This window comes from Catharus ustulatus, chromosome 9, assembly GCF_009819885.2.
Source record: "Catharus ustulatus isolate bCatUst1 chromosome 9, bCatUst1.pri.v2, whole genome shotgun sequence".
NCBI classification, from domain to species: domain Eukaryota; kingdom Metazoa; phylum Chordata; class Aves; order Passeriformes; family Turdidae; genus Catharus; species Catharus ustulatus.
Window position 1 is genome coordinate 2,762,948 of NC_046229.1, and position 19,416 is coordinate 2,782,363.

At 43.4% G+C, this 19,416-nt stretch overlaps 1 protein-coding gene across 1 annotated transcript; it reads left to right on the plus strand.

Moving 5' to 3' along the window:
• Positions 1-179: 179 nt before the first annotated feature.
• LOC116999987 (integrin subunit beta 3 binding protein) lies at positions 180-18,674 on the plus strand. Its single transcript, XM_033067196.1, has 8 exons — positions 180-239; positions 3,850-3,892; positions 6,489-6,627; positions 8,723-8,795; positions 9,500-9,578; positions 10,274-10,367; positions 11,425-11,484; positions 17,578-18,674. Exons 1-7 carry the CDS (start codon positions 235-237, stop codon positions 11,481-11,483), a joined length of 492 nt encoding a protein of 163 aa, XP_032923087.1. The 5' UTR covers positions 180-234; the 3' UTR covers position 11,484; positions 17,578-18,674.
• The last annotated feature ends 742 nt before the right edge of the window (positions 18,675-19,416 follow it).

Here is a 19,416-nt window from a genome sequence, read left to right on the forward strand (position 1 = left end):
GTCTCAGTCTTGGTCTCGGTTGTCGCGGTCCCGGGGATCCCGGTCTCAGTCTCAGTCTTGGTCTCGGTGGTCCCTGCCTCGGTTCCGGTCTCGGTCCCGGTCCCGGTCAGGTCCCGGGGATCCCGGTCTCTGCCCCGCCCCGGCCCGGCCGCTCTCGGAGCCGTTTCCAGCCGGCGGTGTTTGGCGGGCGCACGGCGGGAGCTCCGAAGGGGAGGCGGCGGCAGCGGCTCCGCGATGTCGTAGGTGTCTGGGGAGCGGGGCAGCGCTGCTCTCCCTCTTCTTTCTTCTCCCTCTCCTTTCTTCTCCCTCTCTGTCCGCTCTCTCTCCCGTTTTTCCTCCTCTCCCTTCCGCAGTTCTCCTCCCTCTGTCCCTCACGGCAGCGGTGGTTCCGCGGGACGCCGTGAGGGGAGCGCTTCTCCCGGCGGGCTGCGGCTCCGTGAGGGGAGAGAGCGCTCGGAGCGGGCCCGGGATGAGGAGGAGCGGCTGTGAGGGGCGGGATTTGTTTGCGAATGGACACAGAGCGGGAAATGCTGGCGGTGGTGGTTCCTGGGGCTGGCTGTGGGTGAAACTCTCGCTGTTTCAGAGGGGTCGGGGGCGGCTCTGCTCAGAGGTTCCCGGTGACAGGGCGGGGAGCGATGGCCGTGCACTAAAATACAACGAGTTCCATCTCAACATCAAGAATCTTGTGCACTGAGGGTGGCAGAGTGGAGTCTGGAGACATTCCAAAGGCTGTGTCACCTGCCTGGATGATCTCCAGAGATCCCTTCCAGTCCCAGTTATTCCAATTCCATATCTCGCTACACACCATGGGTAACACCCGTGGGGCTGTGTGGGAGAGGGGCAAGAAGAAGGATCTGGAATAAAACACAGTGGGTAATGCCCTGCACATGGCACAGGCTGGCATCCAGGCAGGTCTGGAATATCTCCAGTGAGGGAGGATCCACACTCTGGACAATCTGTTCCAGCCTGCTCCATCCTCTGACCCCTCCCTTGGCCACCACTAAAGGGAGTGAGGAAAAAAGCAAGTTTTTATATGAATTTGTGAAAGTGTGGCTTCAACAGAGTTTGATGGCAAGGTTCACTCTGCTGCTTGCTACACAGATGGAGCATATCCAGGGAAATGGGGTTAGAATCAGCTTGGAATGATTTACACAGAGACCAGGGATGCAAAAGGGTCACAGGGACAAGGATGTGGATACAAAAGATACAGGTGCAAAAGAGTTTAGCAGCACTTAATCACTGACTGATTTAATATTTATAAAGTGATTCAACAGGATTTACTACAATTGCAGCAGAGACTAAATTATGGATTCACACACACACTCAGGAACAGAGATGTGGGGAGGAATTGCAGGGCTGTGGAGATCAGGACATGACACCCCCTCCATGCCCATTTTCCATCAGGCTCTCTCTCTTCATTTTGTCTCCAATGGGAATAAATCCTGCTCATTTTTCTCCCATATTTTGCAATTTATCAAGCAGTAAGTAATGAATCAAGTCATGTAAGTCTGGTGCTGCTCTTGTGTATCTCTGCTCATCGTGGGCTTCTGGAGATCAGTAAAGAAAGTTCTTTAGCCTGATAAATATTGGCACAAAATAATCACTGCAGGTTGTACAGCTGACTGTAAACATGTGCCATCGTACTCTGCATGGTTAAGAAAATTAATTAGGCCTTGTCAGGCTAATTCAGGGGTAGGAAACTCAGGGTAAATGCTCTCACCATGTGTGCCTCATCTTTTTGTCTCCTTTTCATGTTCCACTCTGACATTTGGTTCTACACCACAGTCAAAGTGAGCCATATTTTAAAAAAAAATAAACTAAGAGTGATGCTCTTCATGTTGTTTCCTAAAATTTTGTTTGCATAGATTTTTTTTTTCCTCCCACATTCTTCTTTTGGAAGATCTGAGAGAGGCCAGTTCAGCCAACAGGGTTTTCATGTGAGGTGTTGGGATGAATTTGGTTTCAGGGCTCTGTGTACAGAGTTGGAGCGCCAATTTTAAATTATTTTGATTTTACTTCTCACATTATGGCATTGAAAAGACAATCAGTAAAATCAAACCCCCAAGCAAGCCAGGCTGTTGGGTGACACAAGGCAAGGTTGATCTCCTATATCTAAAATTCAATTTTCCAGTTCAATATTCCAGCTCTTTCCAACGTTGAAGAGCTTGGAGTGAGGCTCCATCTCTGCTCCCACAGTTCAGGGTACTTGCAGAGAGAATTTGGGCTGCTGTGTTGCTGTACACAATATTTGACAGACTTCAAAGAACGTGGCTTTGATCAGTGCACCTCTTTCCCCCTAAGAAATGTTCTCAGTGTTTATAACTTAGCAGGATTTTCATGCACTTTCTCATTTATTTCATCCTCCAGCTGTGATCCTGATCCTGCTTTCCTTTGGCTTGCAGCTCCCTTTGACATCTGTCATAAAAACTTCCATCAGAGCATGCCTTAGTGTAACATGCAAATGCATTGGCCCCCAGAGCATCCTTGCAGTGTGGATGAATTAATAAATGGAAAATTTCTCTGCTGCCATGAGCTGCAAGCTGTAATGGAGTCAGGATTCCTTGAGCTATGTGGGGCTCTCTTTAAAATAGAAATACATTGTAAAGAATTCCATCAAACTTACAGCTTGGGCTGCCCTTTGGCCAGAATTTCAGAGGCTTTTTTTAAATTTAAATGTTACCTGTTTACTTGGCTTTTTTAAGACAGGATATTTCTTTTCCCCTTTTTGTAATAGAGATAGCTATAAAACAGTTTTCATATAAAACCCTTGCCTGAGTTACATATCCAAGATGTGTTTCCATTCTATTTTCCCAATCCTTTAATTTACAGTTTTGGAATAGCAACATAAATTTGAAAAGGATATGTTTGCAATGAGGTCATCTAAATTCCTTGCAAGGCAAAACATTCTTTTTCCAAGATGAAAACTGCACTAAGTTCTTGAAATATGATGTATATTCCAAACCTTGTTTAATTCAGTGTAATATATTTGTTTCTTGGGAACTGTTCTTACAAAGATTTTTTTTTTCCTCCCCGTTTTACATCATGCTTTAAACTATTGTTAAGATTTAGGAACGTGCTTAAAAAGTTTCAGTTGTCTCTGGGAAAAATAGTCTTAATTTATGTTGACCTTTCTTTCCTTGGAGCATTTCGCCTGCATTCAATAAAATTTTGATGACTGCTCTTTAGCAGACAGCTGTACCATATAAAGTATTATAAATATTCAGCTTTCCTCTTCCAGTGTTGCCATTAACAGCTGGGCATCCAGTTCAGAGGAGCAGATTTTTGCAGAGAGAGCTTGGCATGTTCCTGAATCAGGAGAGGGAAGAAGGGAAGCAAACAGTTTCTTATGGTTTGGGGACCTGTAAAGACATAGAGCATCTGTTCCCCAGTTAAGTCATAGTCTGGTAGCACTGAATCATGTTAAGAGCTGAAATGATGGGAAAAACTACTTTTTTCACCTTGCCAGTACCTGTGCCTTAAATGTCTTAAACATTATTTCGACTAATGGCAAAATAATTCCGAGCCTTGCTCAGAAGGTATGGAAATGGAAATGCTTTTGGAGGGGGGTCGTTGTTTATAGTCCTGGAGAAAAGATAAATACTCAGCATGATTTCACTTCAGTGGTTTTATCTCTGGTATAAAATGGAGAATCAGGTTTTCTTAGGAAAACACTTTATCCTTCTAAACAAGCAACATTTTTGGTGCAGGGAATGGATTTGCTTTGGATGCCATCAGTAAATGGGAAACCAAAGAAGGAAATTGTCTTTAACATTCTCAATTATAGACCTTACAAACAGAAGTCTTTGTGTCTACATGACCATAAAACCTGTCCATATTTTTCTCTTGCAGGGCTAAGAGAGCATTAAATTTGGACTCTTTTAGAAAAGATGATGTAAGTATATTTTGGTGTCTGGAGCAATCTGGGCTGTATAAATATGTATGTGTGTATATATCCATATGCAGAAATAAATGTGGATATAAACAATCCATTTCATTTTAGCTGCCTTTATGTTGTTACAGATTGGATGTTGTCTGGGCAAATCTTAAAGCACAAAATTACTGCTGCAAATATTAGTATAAAATTGATTGCATTTCATTTGTCACAGAACTGCCTGGTGTTAAGTAATGTACATCTGCATGAATCACTTGAAAAATGTGCATATTGTTATTGCCATCACTATTTACCCAAGAGCTGAATGAGTTCAGATCCTTGGTGAAATCATTTATTAGAAATTAGCTCCATTATCCTGGGAAGCAAACGTTCTGCCATGTAATTGTACATGTGACAATATGGAATTATGATAATGCTGTAATCTGCATATTAGAAACTGCAAAACTGAAATGAAAACATTCCAGGCATTTTCATGTCAGGGCTGTAATTACCTCCCTCAGCTAATCTGGCACAATGAAACAATAAACTCCTAGCACCACCATCAATTCCACCACAGTTATCACAATGAAAATAAAATTGTACTGGTGCTGTTATTTGTTGTAAGTGCAGCTCCAGCATCCTCCCAGCCACCAGCATGTCGTGACATATGTCACTTTATTATCTCCCACAGTGTGCAGCCAGCAGGGTGGCAGGGTGGAAAGGAAGGAGAATTTTGGGAAAGTACAGAGAGAAAGAGCTGGTCAGCAAATGAGCTCCCAATAAATCTCCCAGCCTGTGTTGTTTGGAAGAGGTTTTTGTGTATGCAGCACATATTTGGAGGCCTCACTGGTATTGAGCAAGGTAGAAATTGGCCATTTAAAAAAATTCTGGATATTTATTTTTTTGAAAATTTGCAAAATACTGCAGAGGCACTAAAAAAAAAATCATTAGCAGTTTAATTAGCAGCTTAGTGTACCATTACCCAACTTGTTCTGCTCACAATGCAGCTGTGACTGTGATTTTGCATCTGTTTCTTGGGCTGAAGTGACATTTTTGTAGATGAGTGGTCCAGCTGCAATTCCATGGATGCTTTTCCTGCCCTAGACCAGCCCTTCCATGAGATAAAAAGTCACTGGGTGCTGATCTGCAGTTCTTGTGCAGCAAAAGGCTGAAGAAAAACCCACCTGAATGGTAGAAATTTCAGTGGAGGCTCAGGAATGTGGCTTTACACAATGTCTTCAATAGATGCATGTCAAAGATTTAAATTAAATAACTTTATAGAAGGAAAGAGGGAACAGAAAGCAGTAAACTCATGGTTTGAATTAAATATATGTTTGATCTCTGCTGTTTCTGTCATTCCCTCCCTGCTTTTATCAAGAGTTCCTCTTTCCATGGATCAAAATATTCATGAACTAACCAGATCAGAATGAGTATTTTTAGATTTTTGGAATCTTAGTGCAGTATTGTTAAAAGATTGCATAAGTGAAGTAAAATTATTCTTTCTGGAAGAGAAAAATCTTGCTGACAAATAAAAACTGTCCTTGTAAGTGCTGCAGGAATAACCTTATCCATATCAAGAAATGTGTGAGATGCTTTTTCAAGCAGGAAAAATAATCTGAAATGTTTGGAGATTCTGCTTGTTGAAAAGGAGATTTGGTGACATGTTAACCCCTAAATTGGCATTGATACTTCAGTTAATATTTCATTTAAAAATGACTGGAAACATTCCTTCAATCTGCTTGAATGTGGCAAGGCAGGGTGAGGATTTCCATCAGGTGTAGTTTAAATGCTGCAAGACTGCAACAAGAGTGAAAATGAGAGGTGTGAAATTATTTAAAGTATTTGAGACTAAAACAAGGCACAGACAAGTGGGCAGCAAATTCAAACTTAAAATCTGCTCAAAGTCCCACAGCTGATGACCAGCAGCAGCAGTTGTGGGTTGTAAAATAAAGGTTTGGGTTGGTTGTTTTTTTTATTTCTGTACAGAAAATCCCAGTTTTTCATCCTTGCAGTTCACATCCATGTTAGAACACATCCCAGATAATCCCAGTTCATTTTCCAGCATTGCAGACTTATTCTTCTGAAAACTCTGCATAAATCCTGAAATAATTCCTCTTGCATCATTAGATGTATTGAACCCTGAACCAGATAAAATTCTGGATTTAAGGGACTCACTTTGGATTTTTTCCAATTCACACTTGTTTAAAAAAATAATTAGAAATAACTTTTGATGCTATTAAAATCTAAAAATATTTGTGTCTTAAATTCTCATTACTGGAAGAAAAATAATAATTTGGTTTGGCTGCTTTAAAAAAACCCCAACCATCGAGGTGGTCATGCCAGAATACCTAAATCCCTGGAAAATACATTTTTTTTCTTTATGGAACCTGGGAGACAAAGTGGTTGGGAGGATTTTTTTCTCTTTTAGAGTCAAAATAATCTGAGTGCTAGAGAAGCTTGATGAGCACAAATTCACCCCACCACAACATTTAACATGGGCTCTCAATGAAGGGAATACACAGAGCCAGGAATTACTCAGGAAAATCTTAGGCAGTAAAAGTTCACACAGCTTTTATGAGCATTCCTCTGATTTTTTAATATATTTTTCTCATTTCAGCCATCTGATGCAACCCCCCAGAAAGCCAAAAGGAGAAATTTGGGCCCCTACTCCCCAACCACAGGCACGTGCCAGATGAGCCCCTACTCCTCTCCTGTGAGCCACAGGGCACAGAGTGCCAGGAGTGCCCCAGCACAGGGTGAGCTGCACTTCATCCCTCTCACTGCAACATTTTCCTGATTTGCCTGCATTTAGGGATTCTCTCCCATCTGCTGTGTCTGATTTCTTCTTCCTCTCAAAGAATCTCTTCTGGAAAAAAAAAAGTGTTGGATGTGAAAGCTTGAATTTTTTCAGTGGGTGTTTATAAAACAACTGAGACAATTTTTAATTAACATGACACTGAATGTCATCAGCTCTCAGGAAATACACCTTTGTGAGATTAGAATTATTTTATTTCCAGTTCATTCAGGATAAATGTTCACTTAGTTACACAGTCACAGCTTTTTCTGACTGCTCAAGAAGCAGATTTTCAGTGACTGAGCTGCTTTTATGGCTGTATAAAAATATTGTGGTTGTGGCCTCTTTAAGTGTTGAGGAACCCTCAGGTCACCTGGTTATAAAAATAAACTTTTTTTTTATTTTAAAAAGAAGAATACAGAAGAATGCCATCTTTCCCTATAGAGCTTTTATTTCCTTGCAGTACAACTCTAGAAAAGATTAAGTCTTAATAATAGTAATAATAGTAATAATAATAATAATAATAATAGTAATAATAAAGGCATCACTTCCCTGTTAGAAAATTCCTTGTTCAATTATTCTAGTTATTAAGAAAAAATTCCCCTGTCTGATTTGGAATTTTTCTGGCTTTAGTTTCCATTGATTCTTGTTGGGTTACAGAATTTTTTATGCCCCAGAAGTTTTGGAATTTATGTGCAGTAATTGAGGCCTCACCAACATTCATGGATTATGATGAGTAAAAATATTCTGAGCAAGGTGGAGCAATGAATCTGGGTCTGCAGATTTTAGCTGTTGCACCATGTCCTCTCCTGATGGATCTGCAAAAGTGGAGCTTCCCTCCAGGGTTTTATATTTTATCCTGCTGCCAGTCTGGTTTTTTTTCTTCCCTTGTGTTGATATAGCTAGAAAATGGTGGTGTGTAATTATTAAATCCCAGCTTCCAGGTTGTTCATTTAAACTCACAATTTCTAAAACTCCACAGCACAAATATGACCTGTTTGATAATTGATGACTGATTTAAGTCCAAATTCTATTGACTACTTAGATTTAAAATGAAATCTTTGAGGATCTTAACTTCTAGCTGCTGTATTAAAGCTTAAACTTTCATAGCACTTTGTCACCCTGAAGTGTTTCTGAATGTTTTACAAAATATTAAAAGTTAATTTATCCTTGAGTGCTGAGACTTGGATGTAATAATTTAGCTCTAACAAGAAGAAATCAAGGTGTTTCATGCTGAGTGTGGTCTCTTTTTTTTTTATTCTGATGGCAGGAAGGAGATTTATTACAGAGAAATGTGGAAAGCTCCTCATTCCACAGGGTCTGTCTGGGATCTGTACATGGGAAATCCCAAATCTTTCACTTCCAGGTTAATTTACAAAATCCCCACGTTTGTGATGTCTTCAACTTCAGCCACAATTAAATCACTTCTGATAGTCAGATGTGACTTTTTTATTGCTGGAACAAGTATTGATAGACAAGCTAAAATTTTCATCTGGTTTTGTTCTGATCTGATTCCTGAGGGAATGTAAATTCAGAGTGGCTTTTGTAGTCAGAGGTCACATTTATCCTGCCCCATCCATCTTATACCAGACTGGAATTTTATGTGGTCAGTAGAGCACATTTGGAGCCTTTGGAAGCAATTCCCAACATCTTTGTGGCTGTTCAGAAAATGGACTTGGGGCCAGGAAGTTTTTATAAAAGGAAATGGGAATTTCATAGCTCAGTCATTCCAGCATTTTCAGCATAATGCTCCTGATGTTTATTTGCAGTTAATAGGATAAAAAGCTCCTGGAAAAACACAGGATGATTCTAACGTTCAGATATTGAAGCTGCAATCCCAAAGTTTCCAGAAACTGAGGAGAGGCCAAATTCCAAAAGTGCAAATTGCAAATAATTGAGTGTGGTTCGTTCCAAACCCTGCCTTCCAAGTGAGCTTTGGGATTTTTCCTCTTCCCAAAAGATCTTTCAGCACTCCAGGTTCACACCAACACCTTCTCAATTACTCCACATGTGATTTTTATCTTTATTGTGTCTCTTCTTCCTTGTGACCCTCCCAGGAGATGGGAATGAGGAGAGCAGTTCCAAGAGCAAATTATCCAGGAGAGGGCAGCCTCAAACAGAGCACGATGTGTAAGTGGATTCAGTTGGAAGTTTCTTATGGGTGCAGGGTTGAGATTGCATCTCTTTCACCACCAGACAATCACTGTGACCTTTATTCACCTAAATATTATGTTTGAAGTTGTGGTTCTTCCTTTTTATCATTGCATTTGAACTCATAATTTGTTTCCTGGGTTTTTTCCCACATCATTAGGCTGAAATTCCTTCAGTGTAGGATAGTGATGGAGCTGGACAGAATTGTTTGGATGACATTGAAATAAATAAAATAACAGCATTATACCGGTGTAAAACTGTAAATTGATTAATTGGAGGGGGTTTTGTGATTCAGTGAATCCCTTGGTCAACACATCCAGCCTCATTTCTTAGTGACAGGAACCCGGAATTACAGAACAATTGGAGTAACTGCAGCTCTCATTGACATGGAAATGTTTGCATTCAATAATTCAGAATGTTTTTAAAAGGTTTGCAGGAGACCAGCAGTGACATTCAAACCAAAACGTGTCTGAAGCAACACCTACACTTAATATTCATGGGAACTCCCATCACTTCATTGTACAGCTGGAAAAGCCATTGTCCAGTGCACTGAGAGAAATCCTCCCAGCTGAGCTGGATCCATCCCCACTGCAATGAGAAAAAACTTTGGGAAGCATTGCAAACATGGATTTTCAGTGAGTGGGGACATGGATAATTGGAATTGTTTTTCCTTTATCACACAGGTTCCTGCAGCTGCACTCCCAAGTGAGAAATTCCTTGCCCAGAATTCTGAAACTAAGAGCAAATCTGACAAGCCTGAAGGTCTGGTTTACACTGATTTGTCCTTTAAACTTCTAATATTTGAAAGCAAAATTAAGATTTTATATGCCACATTTGAGTTTGAAGGAGTAAGGAACCAAATAAAAATTTGCAAAATTGAAACCAGGCAAGCTGGACTTGGAAATCCAAAAAATGCAAAAACCCCTCAAAACTTACTGGATTTTTTAAATTAGAAGAGTTGCTTTTCCATGTCCTCCATTTTTAATTTGTAACAAATAAAACCAATCTAAAGCAGTTCTCAATTATTATTTATATCTCAAAATATGAATTCACTGCATAGATTTTTATGTCTTTGAAGATTAAAGATGCTTTTGTGTTGAGGTGATTGTACCATTTAATTTACCACTGAAGTATCATTATTTAATAATTCCATATATGTTAAAATGCTCTGTTTTATTCCCATTTTGTTTCCTGACTAAATTTAGCACAAGGGTCATTGCTGTACATCAATAGCTGAGAAATAATTCAGAATATCTGGGTTGTGTTGATTTATTTCATGTGGACAAGGTTTTAATAAAAAAAAACCCACAACAATACTAATTGAAAATATTTTAATTGCAATGCTTATTTAGAAAAGGAAGAATTTAGAGCTTATGAGCAATTTGTAAACTGGTTTTGGAAGATGGAGTAGATGTTGGGAATAGGATTTAACAATGATTTTAATTGTTATTTTCCAGGCTTTGGAGGGCAGTAGAGAGCTGGAAAATATCCTGAGAGTCTCACACTCGTCCTGTGTCCTGAGTGCTGAACTGCAGAAAACCCGAGCTCTGGGTGAGGAGGGGGTTCAGGACATTTATTTGTTTATTTATTTATCCCTTTGCAACATTTCCCAGCCATCACTGCAGATGTTCCCTCTGGTGCTCCCCAGGACTCAGGAAAATGCACCTCAAGTGTCCCAAGCAGGGACATAAAAGCCAGGCAGGCTGGGGAGGGCAAACCTGGAAAAGCAACAGCTTTTCTCATGGAAATGGTCAGTAAATAGTTAGATACTTAGTGGGTGCTTAGGCGGGGATTAGGATAAACGTTTGCACTTGGAGTGCTTGGCCTTTCTTCTCCCCTTCCGAGGAAGTTGGTTTGTTTGTTTGTTTGCCTGTCAGCAGGATTAGGCTGAATCTAAACTTCCAGCCTTTAAAAATGGCTATTCATGTGTCCTGCAATGATGGACATTCCAGATGCTTGTGTTGGGATCAGGGCACTTCACAGCTGGCACATCTGGAATACTTTTCCAAAGGAACCCAGAAAGCAAACCTGCACTTTGGAACAGGTGGGCAGTAAAGCCACAGGAACCAGAGAAATTTTCCTCCCAAACAGTGAACTGATGAATCACATGCTGCTGTTTGAATTCCCATTTCTTCCTGGCTTGTATTCCCAAGCTCATTCCATTTCCTTCTGCATGGCATGCACTGCTCTGTCCCCTCTGTGATCCCAGATCCTTTCTGAGTCAGGCTGGAGTTACCTGGGGACAGTCTGGGTTTCCATCTGGGACAGACAGACAGACAGACAGACAGCCCAAAGGGCAGTCAGACCTCTGCTGCCACTCCTGTGTCCACTCTTTCCCTCAGCCCCTTGAATTTCTGAATTAGGAACCACCTCAGCACAGAAGAAAAAAAAAAAAATGGAACAAAATGTGGGATGAGGCTTGGAAGCACAACTTGTCAGGATTATCTGAATTTTGAAATTTTTTGTTAATTTTTTTTTAGCACAGTCACATAGGCAAGAGGGGTTTTTTCCTTGAAATGCTTTGAAAGTGAAGGAGGCAGCAGAGGTATTATTTTCTTTGAAAGCTCTGGGGCAACATTTGTTGATTTTGGATTTATTTCTTCACTAGTGAGTCAAGCAGAAAAACTGCAGCTGTTGAAAGCAAACCATGGAGAAGTCTCTGCCTGAGGTAAGAAACTCTCCATAACTCCTGCCTAACAGATGTTTTGATTCCTTTTGCTTGGTTTCTTTTCAGTTCTTTTCACTTGAAATAAGTTGGGCAACCTTTAGGATATGAAAAGATAATCAAATGTGTTTCTTCTGAATAGTCTGCAAATATAAATTGAATATTTGCTGCTCTTTTCATTGTATTGGGTTTTTCCCCATGAGACTGTGCAAGGAGAAGGAATCATTCACTCAGAAGGAATCGTTCAGAAAACTTTCCATTCTTTTTCTATATCCCAATTATCCTTGTTCTTCCTCATCACTGTGTTTTCAGTATCACAGCCTTGCAGCAAAACCTTTTTCACTCTGTGTTTTCTGGGGGATATTTCACCCACTCCAGGGGGCTGTGAAATCCCAGCTCTGAGGTTTCTTCGTAACCAGGGCTGTGAAAATATCTGAAGCTGGTGGCATTTCATCCCCAGCTGCTTTGGTGCCTTGGCAGGGGAAGGGGACACACACAGGACAGTTTAATTCCCTCACACTCAGTAAAATCACCAACCATCCCCCAGGGATATTCTGATATTTGTTACCTTCACACTTCTTTCTGAAAGCAGAGCAAACCCAAAATCAGGAGCAGTGGGGGCTTCTCTGCTGTGGGGAATTCTAAAGGACAGAGAATTGCTGAAGCTCAGATTTGCTGGGCTGCAGCAGATTAGCTGCAAATGAAAAGGAGTGCCAGCACTTTGGAAGGAGTTGGGCTGATTTGTGCGGTGTGCAGGTGTTGATTTACAGCTCCCTGTGTCCTGCTGCAGCTCCTCTGGCAGGGCTGGCACAGGAAACACTCCCTGCTCCTTTGTGCTCTGCTCAGCACACACACACAGTTCCATCCTCACAAAGCAGCACCAAACACACAGCCAGGCTGCTCAGGGAGGTACTGGGTGCAGGTAGGGTGCAAAAGGGAGCTCTGAGTTTGAGCTGACCGGTTTTGATGGAGTTCCAATGTCAGTTTTGCTTTCACAAAGAATAAATTCAATTTTGCAGTGTGGAAAATGCAGCAGCAGGAAAGGCAGAGGAGTTTGTGATCAAAGAGAAGCATCTGCAGATGTTTTCCCTTTGCCTTTTTGTTTCAGATGTGGGTTTTTCATAATTATTTTTAATTAGTTATGGCAAGGCTTAAAACTTATGACTGTTCTGTGGCTTGGTCCAGATGGAATGTCACATTATCATCACATGGTGAGGCATGAAATTTATTTACTTTACATAAACAACCTCCTCTTAAAACAACTTCATACAAAGCATTGCTGCCTCAATGGGCAGCGTTGTGCAGAGCTCAGTTTATCATTTTGGGTGACCAGCATGGAAAAAGGGCATCATTGTCTGCCCATGACTTGAATTTCCAGTAAACAAAATGTTTTTGAATAGAAAGTAAGCAAATTGTGAACCAACTGCCAAGAGATGAATCGGGCCGGTGGCTGGGAGTCCAGAATGTGCTGAGAATGGAGGTGTAGGTTGGGATTTGCACATTTTAAAGGGAAGTTTCATAGTTTTGGAGATTCCAGGAGTGAAGGTTCTAAAGGGGGAAGCTGCTCCAGCTTTGCTTCCCCAAAACCCTGCCACAAACCATGGCTGCTGCCCATCAGAGTGCTCCAGAGATCAAATACTTGCAGTGGTGAGGAAAACACTTTGCAGGCTGTGATGAAATAAAAAACACTTCCTTTTCTGTGGGGCTCTTCATCCTGCAGAGCCCAGGGGCAAATCTGATCCTCTCTGAGTTTGAACATTCCCAGCTTTCATGGTGGGGGGAATACAAGGGGCTGAGCTTTGTGCTCTTGGGACAGTCGTGGTGGCTTTCCAAGAGACTGGATTGGGGTCAACTGGCTGGATTTTATTCCATGCCATGGAAATCACTGATGAAAGCAAAGCTGGAGACATCAGCAACCAAAACTCCTGAGTTTCCACCTGCCAGTCCAGTTTTGAAGACAGCATTTATGGTAAAACACAAATCCCATTTCACAACCACTGCAAAATATAAACACCTCCTTAATAATCAGAGCTCCTCCCTGAACCAGGTAAAAAGGTGAAAATACAGAATTCCACATTTATCCCATTTTGTGTCAGTTTGAGTTCAGAGTTTGGGTGTCTGGTGGTTGTTGGGGGTTTATTTTCACATCATTCTCTAAAGTGTAACAATTTGTTGACCTTCAGATGTCCTTGGGTGTCTGTCCCACCTCTCATTCCTCCTCCTTGGAGATCCTCTGAGGAAAAGGGGAACACAGCAGTGATTTTTCCAACTGTAAAACCTGAACCTTAGAACCACATTTATTTTCCTGAGCCCAACTTTGTATTTACATACAAAGGAGAAATGCCATTATCCCTTTGCTGGGAAAAGTGAGTCTGGAATGGCTGAGTAGAAATGGTGATGCTGGAGGGATGTGGCCTTGTTCACCTGCAGGAGTTTGTGCTCCTGAGGCTTTCCTGCCATCACCCCTGATCTCAGTTCCTCACTGAGTGGGGCTGGGGTTTGCCCAGTTTGTGTCCTGCCATGAAAAGCTGTTGTTGCTCAGGTTAAATTTGGATTCATGTCTCCTCTTTGTGTTGGTTTGACTTTGTGACCTTGTGAGTCCCTCCCAGTGGAGGAGAGGGATCAGATCCCAGCCAGCCCAGTCCCCACGAGCTGCATTTCCCAGCACAGTGAGGAATCCTCTCCAGCTCCAGGAGCTCCCACTGCTCCTTCCCAGCAGGATTTGGGGCTGAATTTTCCAGCCAGCTGAGGCTGGAGGGCTCTGGGTGCAGCAGCACGAGGAGTTTTGGGATGGAAGGAGGGAGAAGGGGCAGCTCCAAGGCTCTGCAGTGATGGAACACCCTGGGCTATGCAGATGAAATATTAAGCCATTAACTGCAGTGGCAGATACAGAAATGCACATGAGACATATGACTGCAGGCCCCAGACAAGTACACACAGAACTGTCAACCTGCTTTGGAGATTTAGGTGTCAGCCCCATTTATTCCCAGATTTCAGCCTTGTTTTTACACTCCATTTTCCTACGTGCCTTTTTAGAGATGCAACAGCTATGAATTTTTAATTCTGGTGGATCTAGTTTAGAGTATTAAGCTTAATGAAAAATTCAGAAGAATTGTAGTTCTTCCAACATGTAGCAACTCCTACATGAGAATAAATACTGCTTTCTCCCATGAATATAATTATTTTAAATAAAAAGGAAAAGAAACATTAGTTTGGACTCACTTAGTAGCAATTATATGTTTAAGAGGTGTAAATAACTTGCTATCCAGACATTACAAATATCCAGGTGCTCTGTATGTGCTGATGACAACAAAATTGAAAAGAAAGACTGTAATAATTCTGACTGGTTTTCTCTGCAGAAGATATTGATTATTTGTGTGTGGTGAGAGATTTGGAAAATTCAATTAAAGGAGTTGTGCAAAGGTTTCATAAATTTCCCCGGTACAGCGTGTACACAGACATTGCTGTGTATTAAATCAATGCAGCACTTCACAATATATTTTCTTTGAAACATAAAAATAAATAACATTTAAACAGTTCTGCTTACTACAGAAACAAATTTTATTTTCTGTGAAGCATTTAGTCATGTGCTATCACTGACTCATACACATTTGCCAGCTGTAACAAATTTTATAGACGTTTTCTCCAGAGACATAGCTCATATACTATGAATTTTTAAATGAGCAAATGGTGAAGAAGGGATGTCAGCAATATAAAAATTGATCAGTTAAAAGATAAAAGCATAAGTAAAGAGATTTGTATGGTAGTCTTAATAGGTTTTATTAAATAAAAATACTATAAAAAGACAGTAATGAATAGACTGAAGGTTTTAACTGTGGTTGAGGTGGAGAAAAATTATTCTGGCACATTTAGTAGAAGATTGGTTTTATATCACCTGACAGGTGAACGTTTTTTTTCTCTCTGCTTTTTAGATCTGTAAATGTTTTAGAGCAGTCAGAGCTGGGAGAGGATGGTGGGGGAACTTGGTGGGGAAAGGAAACTTGGGAAGGTGGAGCCCTGTTAGTGCCTGTGTGGGCCAGGGCTGGGACAACTCTCTGGGGACTGCAGCCACTGCTGACCCTGGGAACCCTAAAACTGGAGCTGAGGAGAGGAACAGGCTGGGCTGCACCAGCCACCCCTTGTGTCACAGCCCAGGCACCTCCTGCTCCCTCCCTGAGCCCTTTCCCAGCTGCTCTGTTCGCTGCCATCCTCACCCAGCACTTCCCTGAACGTTCTCTGAGCTTTGATGGAGCTGAACTTGCTCAGGAGCTCTGCATGGAAAAATCCTGAGAGAGAGAGAGAAAAGAACTCTTGGGGCTTTTAGGAACATCTCACTGAGAGATGAGGCAGGGCTGGATGGGATATTGGGAAGGAATTGTTCCCTGGGAGGGTGGGCAGGCTCTGGCTGTCCCTGGATCCCTGGCAGTGCCCAAGGCCAGGATGGACATTGGAGCACCCTGGGACAGTGGGAGGTGTCCCTGAGGTGGGACTGGATGGGCTTTAAGGTCCCCTCCAACCCAAACCATGCCATGATTCTTTGTTTGGTGGTTTTTGTGAATCTGAGCAGCTTCCAGGAGAGCTCAGAGTGCTGGGCAGAGCTCAGCACAATGATTTTGGCATGTTTGGGTTCTGCACTCACCTTGTGCTGCAATCCCTGGTTAAAGGGAAATCAGCCAAAGGGCTTTATGGAATTGCATTTAGCACAAGTCAGTTTGTAATTGAATCTTTTTCCTGTTATTTCCTATGCAAGATTGGGCAGTTCCCTGTGTGGAGTTTTTTTGTTGACAATTTATGTAAACAAATGATGTTGATTAGGAATAAAGCTAGAAAGTGGTACCTGAGGCCAAGCTGGATTGGATTTCTTTTTCTGGAGTAACCTTGGGAGTCCTGGCTTAGGGCAGAGCCTGGTGCTGGTGGTGGTGCTGCTGTGTAGCCCAGGGCAGTGTTGCTGTGCAGCCCAGGGCAGTGTTGTCCTGCAGCCCAGGGCAGTGTTGGTGTGCAGCCCAGGGCAGTGTTGTCCTGCAGCCCAGGGCAGTGTTGTTCTGCAGCCCAGGGCAGTGTTGGTGTGCAGCCCAGGGCAGTGTTGGTGTGCAGCCCAGGGCAGTGTTGTTCTGCAGCCCAGGGCAGTGTTGCTGTGCAGCCCAGGGCAGTGTTGGTGTGCAGCCCAGGGCAGTGTTGTCCTGCAGCCCAGGGCAGTGTTGGTGTGCAGCCCAGGGCAGTGGGGGAATCACTCCCCAGAGCCAGCAGCCTCGGGGTGCTGAGCAGAGCTGCTCATGTGCTGCAGGGACATTTGGCAGCCTTGGCACTCCCAGGCACCTGCTCCCAGAGCCTTCCCCACATGTTCTCATTCCCTGAGTTCCTTCCTGCCCTTGCACACTTTTCCTTTGCCTGTCCCAGCCACCTGCTCAGCCTCACCCAGCGCGGCCCTGCCCGGCTGTGGGCTCAGGTGTGGCTGACTGGGATGGCTCTGGGTGATTCAGGGATGGCTCTGGGTGACTCTGGGATGGCTGTGGATGATCCAGGGATGGCTCTTGGTGACCGAGATGGCTCTGGGTGATACTGGGATGGCTCTGGGTGATCCAGGGATGGCTCTGGGTGACTGAGATGGCTGTGAGTGACTCTGGGATGGCTCTGGGTAATCCAGGGATGGCTCTTGGTGATCCAGATACGGCTGTTCCTCTGCTGCAATCCCTGATTGGGTTGTGCTGGCACAGCCCTTGGGGGTTCTTATTTATTCTTTTATTATTGATAGCAAAAAGCAGCACCAGCTTCTGATCCTGGTAGCACATTCTGTTCTGCTTTGCCATCACTGCCAGAGATGTGACACAGGTGCAGCCACTCCCCAGGACAGGCTCTGAAATCCCTGCTGAGACACCACGTGTGAAGGAAAAGAGATGCTGGTTCTTTAACCACCACAGCAACTTCTTTAACTCGTGTTTGAGGCAGGACTGGCACAAATTCTGATACCACACCACTGTTGTATGTCAGGATTGGCACAAATTTTGTCATCACACCATTGTTGTTTATCACACCACTGTTGTTTATCACACCACTGTTGTTTACCACCATTGTTGTTCTGTGCTTTCCCCTTCATAGGGCATGTCCTGCTGCTGGGAGCGCTGCATTCCTGACTCACTCCTGGACAGAAGGAAGGAGCCCCTGAGCCTCTCCAGGCCTTGCCCAGCTCTGAGGCAGGGCCAGAGTGACCAGGACCAGGGGAATTCTTGTAACCCATGTGCAGAGAGCTCTGGGGTGTCCTGCAGGCTGCAAGGCCTCAGGGCAATCAGTTCTTTCTGTGCACATGGGATTTGTTCCTGGTTTGTTGAGCACCGTGACAAATTCTAGAAACTGCTCCCCCACTAAAACATCCTGTGCTGTTTCTGCTTGTTCTTCTTGCAGCATTTCTCCTCACCAGTTTGTTCCTCCTCTGGTTACTTGTCCTTGTTCCTTAAGACATCCCAAAATGTTCCTGCAGCTCTGGAGCCCTGCCTGGCCTTAGGCTCTGTGTGTTTTACTGGACATCACATCCAGAACTGCAAACAGATCCCATGAACGATGATGCTGCTGTCTAATTGCTATTTATTTTAGTCATTCCTCATCTCCCCACAGGCATTATGTGAAAAATGCATTCCACATCAACCCAAACTTCTCCATCTGCTGGACTGGACTTAAAAGGAGCGAAGAACTGAGTGTAAACCAATCTCCCCAGCAAATCCCAGCTGGGGAGCGCTGCCTGTGCCGGGCAGGTGCACGTCCAGATAACATTTCTGGCATCTATTTCAACTTAACAATGTGCACAAGCAGATAATCTCAATGTAAATAATCCACCCTGGGTGCTGTGCAGCCCTGGGCCTGTGGTGCCTTCTGGAGAGCTCCTCCAGCACTGCCCGGGCTCTGGGGCTGGAGGGAGCTCTGCAGTGCCAGGAGTTCATTATTCCCACCCTGGATGTGTTTTAGTTGTTTGCACTTTCCCTGGTTGGGGACAGCTTTGTCACCCACATGAGGGTTCCTCTAAAGCAACCCCAGCCCCAGGATAAAAAGGCCTCAGCCTCCAACCCAGCATTAACACACAGGGCTCTGGTAACATTTGCCTTTAGGTCAATATTGGGGTTTGGGTTTGGCATTTAATGCTGTAGGAGCAGAACTGTTTTATATAAACCAACTTTTTAAATAAACCAGTTGTTTTTCTCTTTCCTTCTCCTCAGCCTCATCCCTCCAGCCAAGTGAATCCCCTGCATCTCAAATCCTTGCAAATTAGGCAGTAAAATGATTTGTTCTTACCAAAGCCCACCACAAACACTTGAATGTCCTTTCTACCACTGCAAAATCCCATCCTCAAATAAACTGATTTTTACAGCTGAAATTCTGAGCCCCAGTATGAGAGATGTGTGCAGGGTGTGGCTGAACAAGACACGCTCAAGCTTTGGGAGTTTTGAATTAACAGAAATGGTTTTGCCCTTCCCTGCCTGTGCAGTCTGACTGGGAAGGAGGTGAGGAATTGCCTGTTTTGGGGGATTGTGTCAGTTCTCATTTCCCCCTGGTCTCTCAGGTTTTCAGCTGGGGGCTCTGTGTGTGTGAGGTGTCCTAGCCTGGCTCTGCAGGCTGAGGGTCCCTGAACCAGCCAGAGCTTCCATAAGCTGGCTGTAACCTGTGGAGCTGGAAATGAAATAATTATTGTTCTGAGAAGAGTCTGGATTACTGTGCTGGTCCTGATGGAGCAGTTCTGGGCAGTCCTGAAGAACAGCACTGAGTTTGTACAGGAGCCAACAGCCACGGTGCTGATGGGCAGCTGAGGCACAGCAGAACTTCCTTGTGGCAATCATTAAATTGGGCTTTTTTAGGGAGATGGAGATGAACACCGAGCTGCTGCTGCTCAGCCACAGCCCAGCCTGGGAGCTCTGTCTTTGACCTCCTGCTGTACCAGGATTTTGCCTC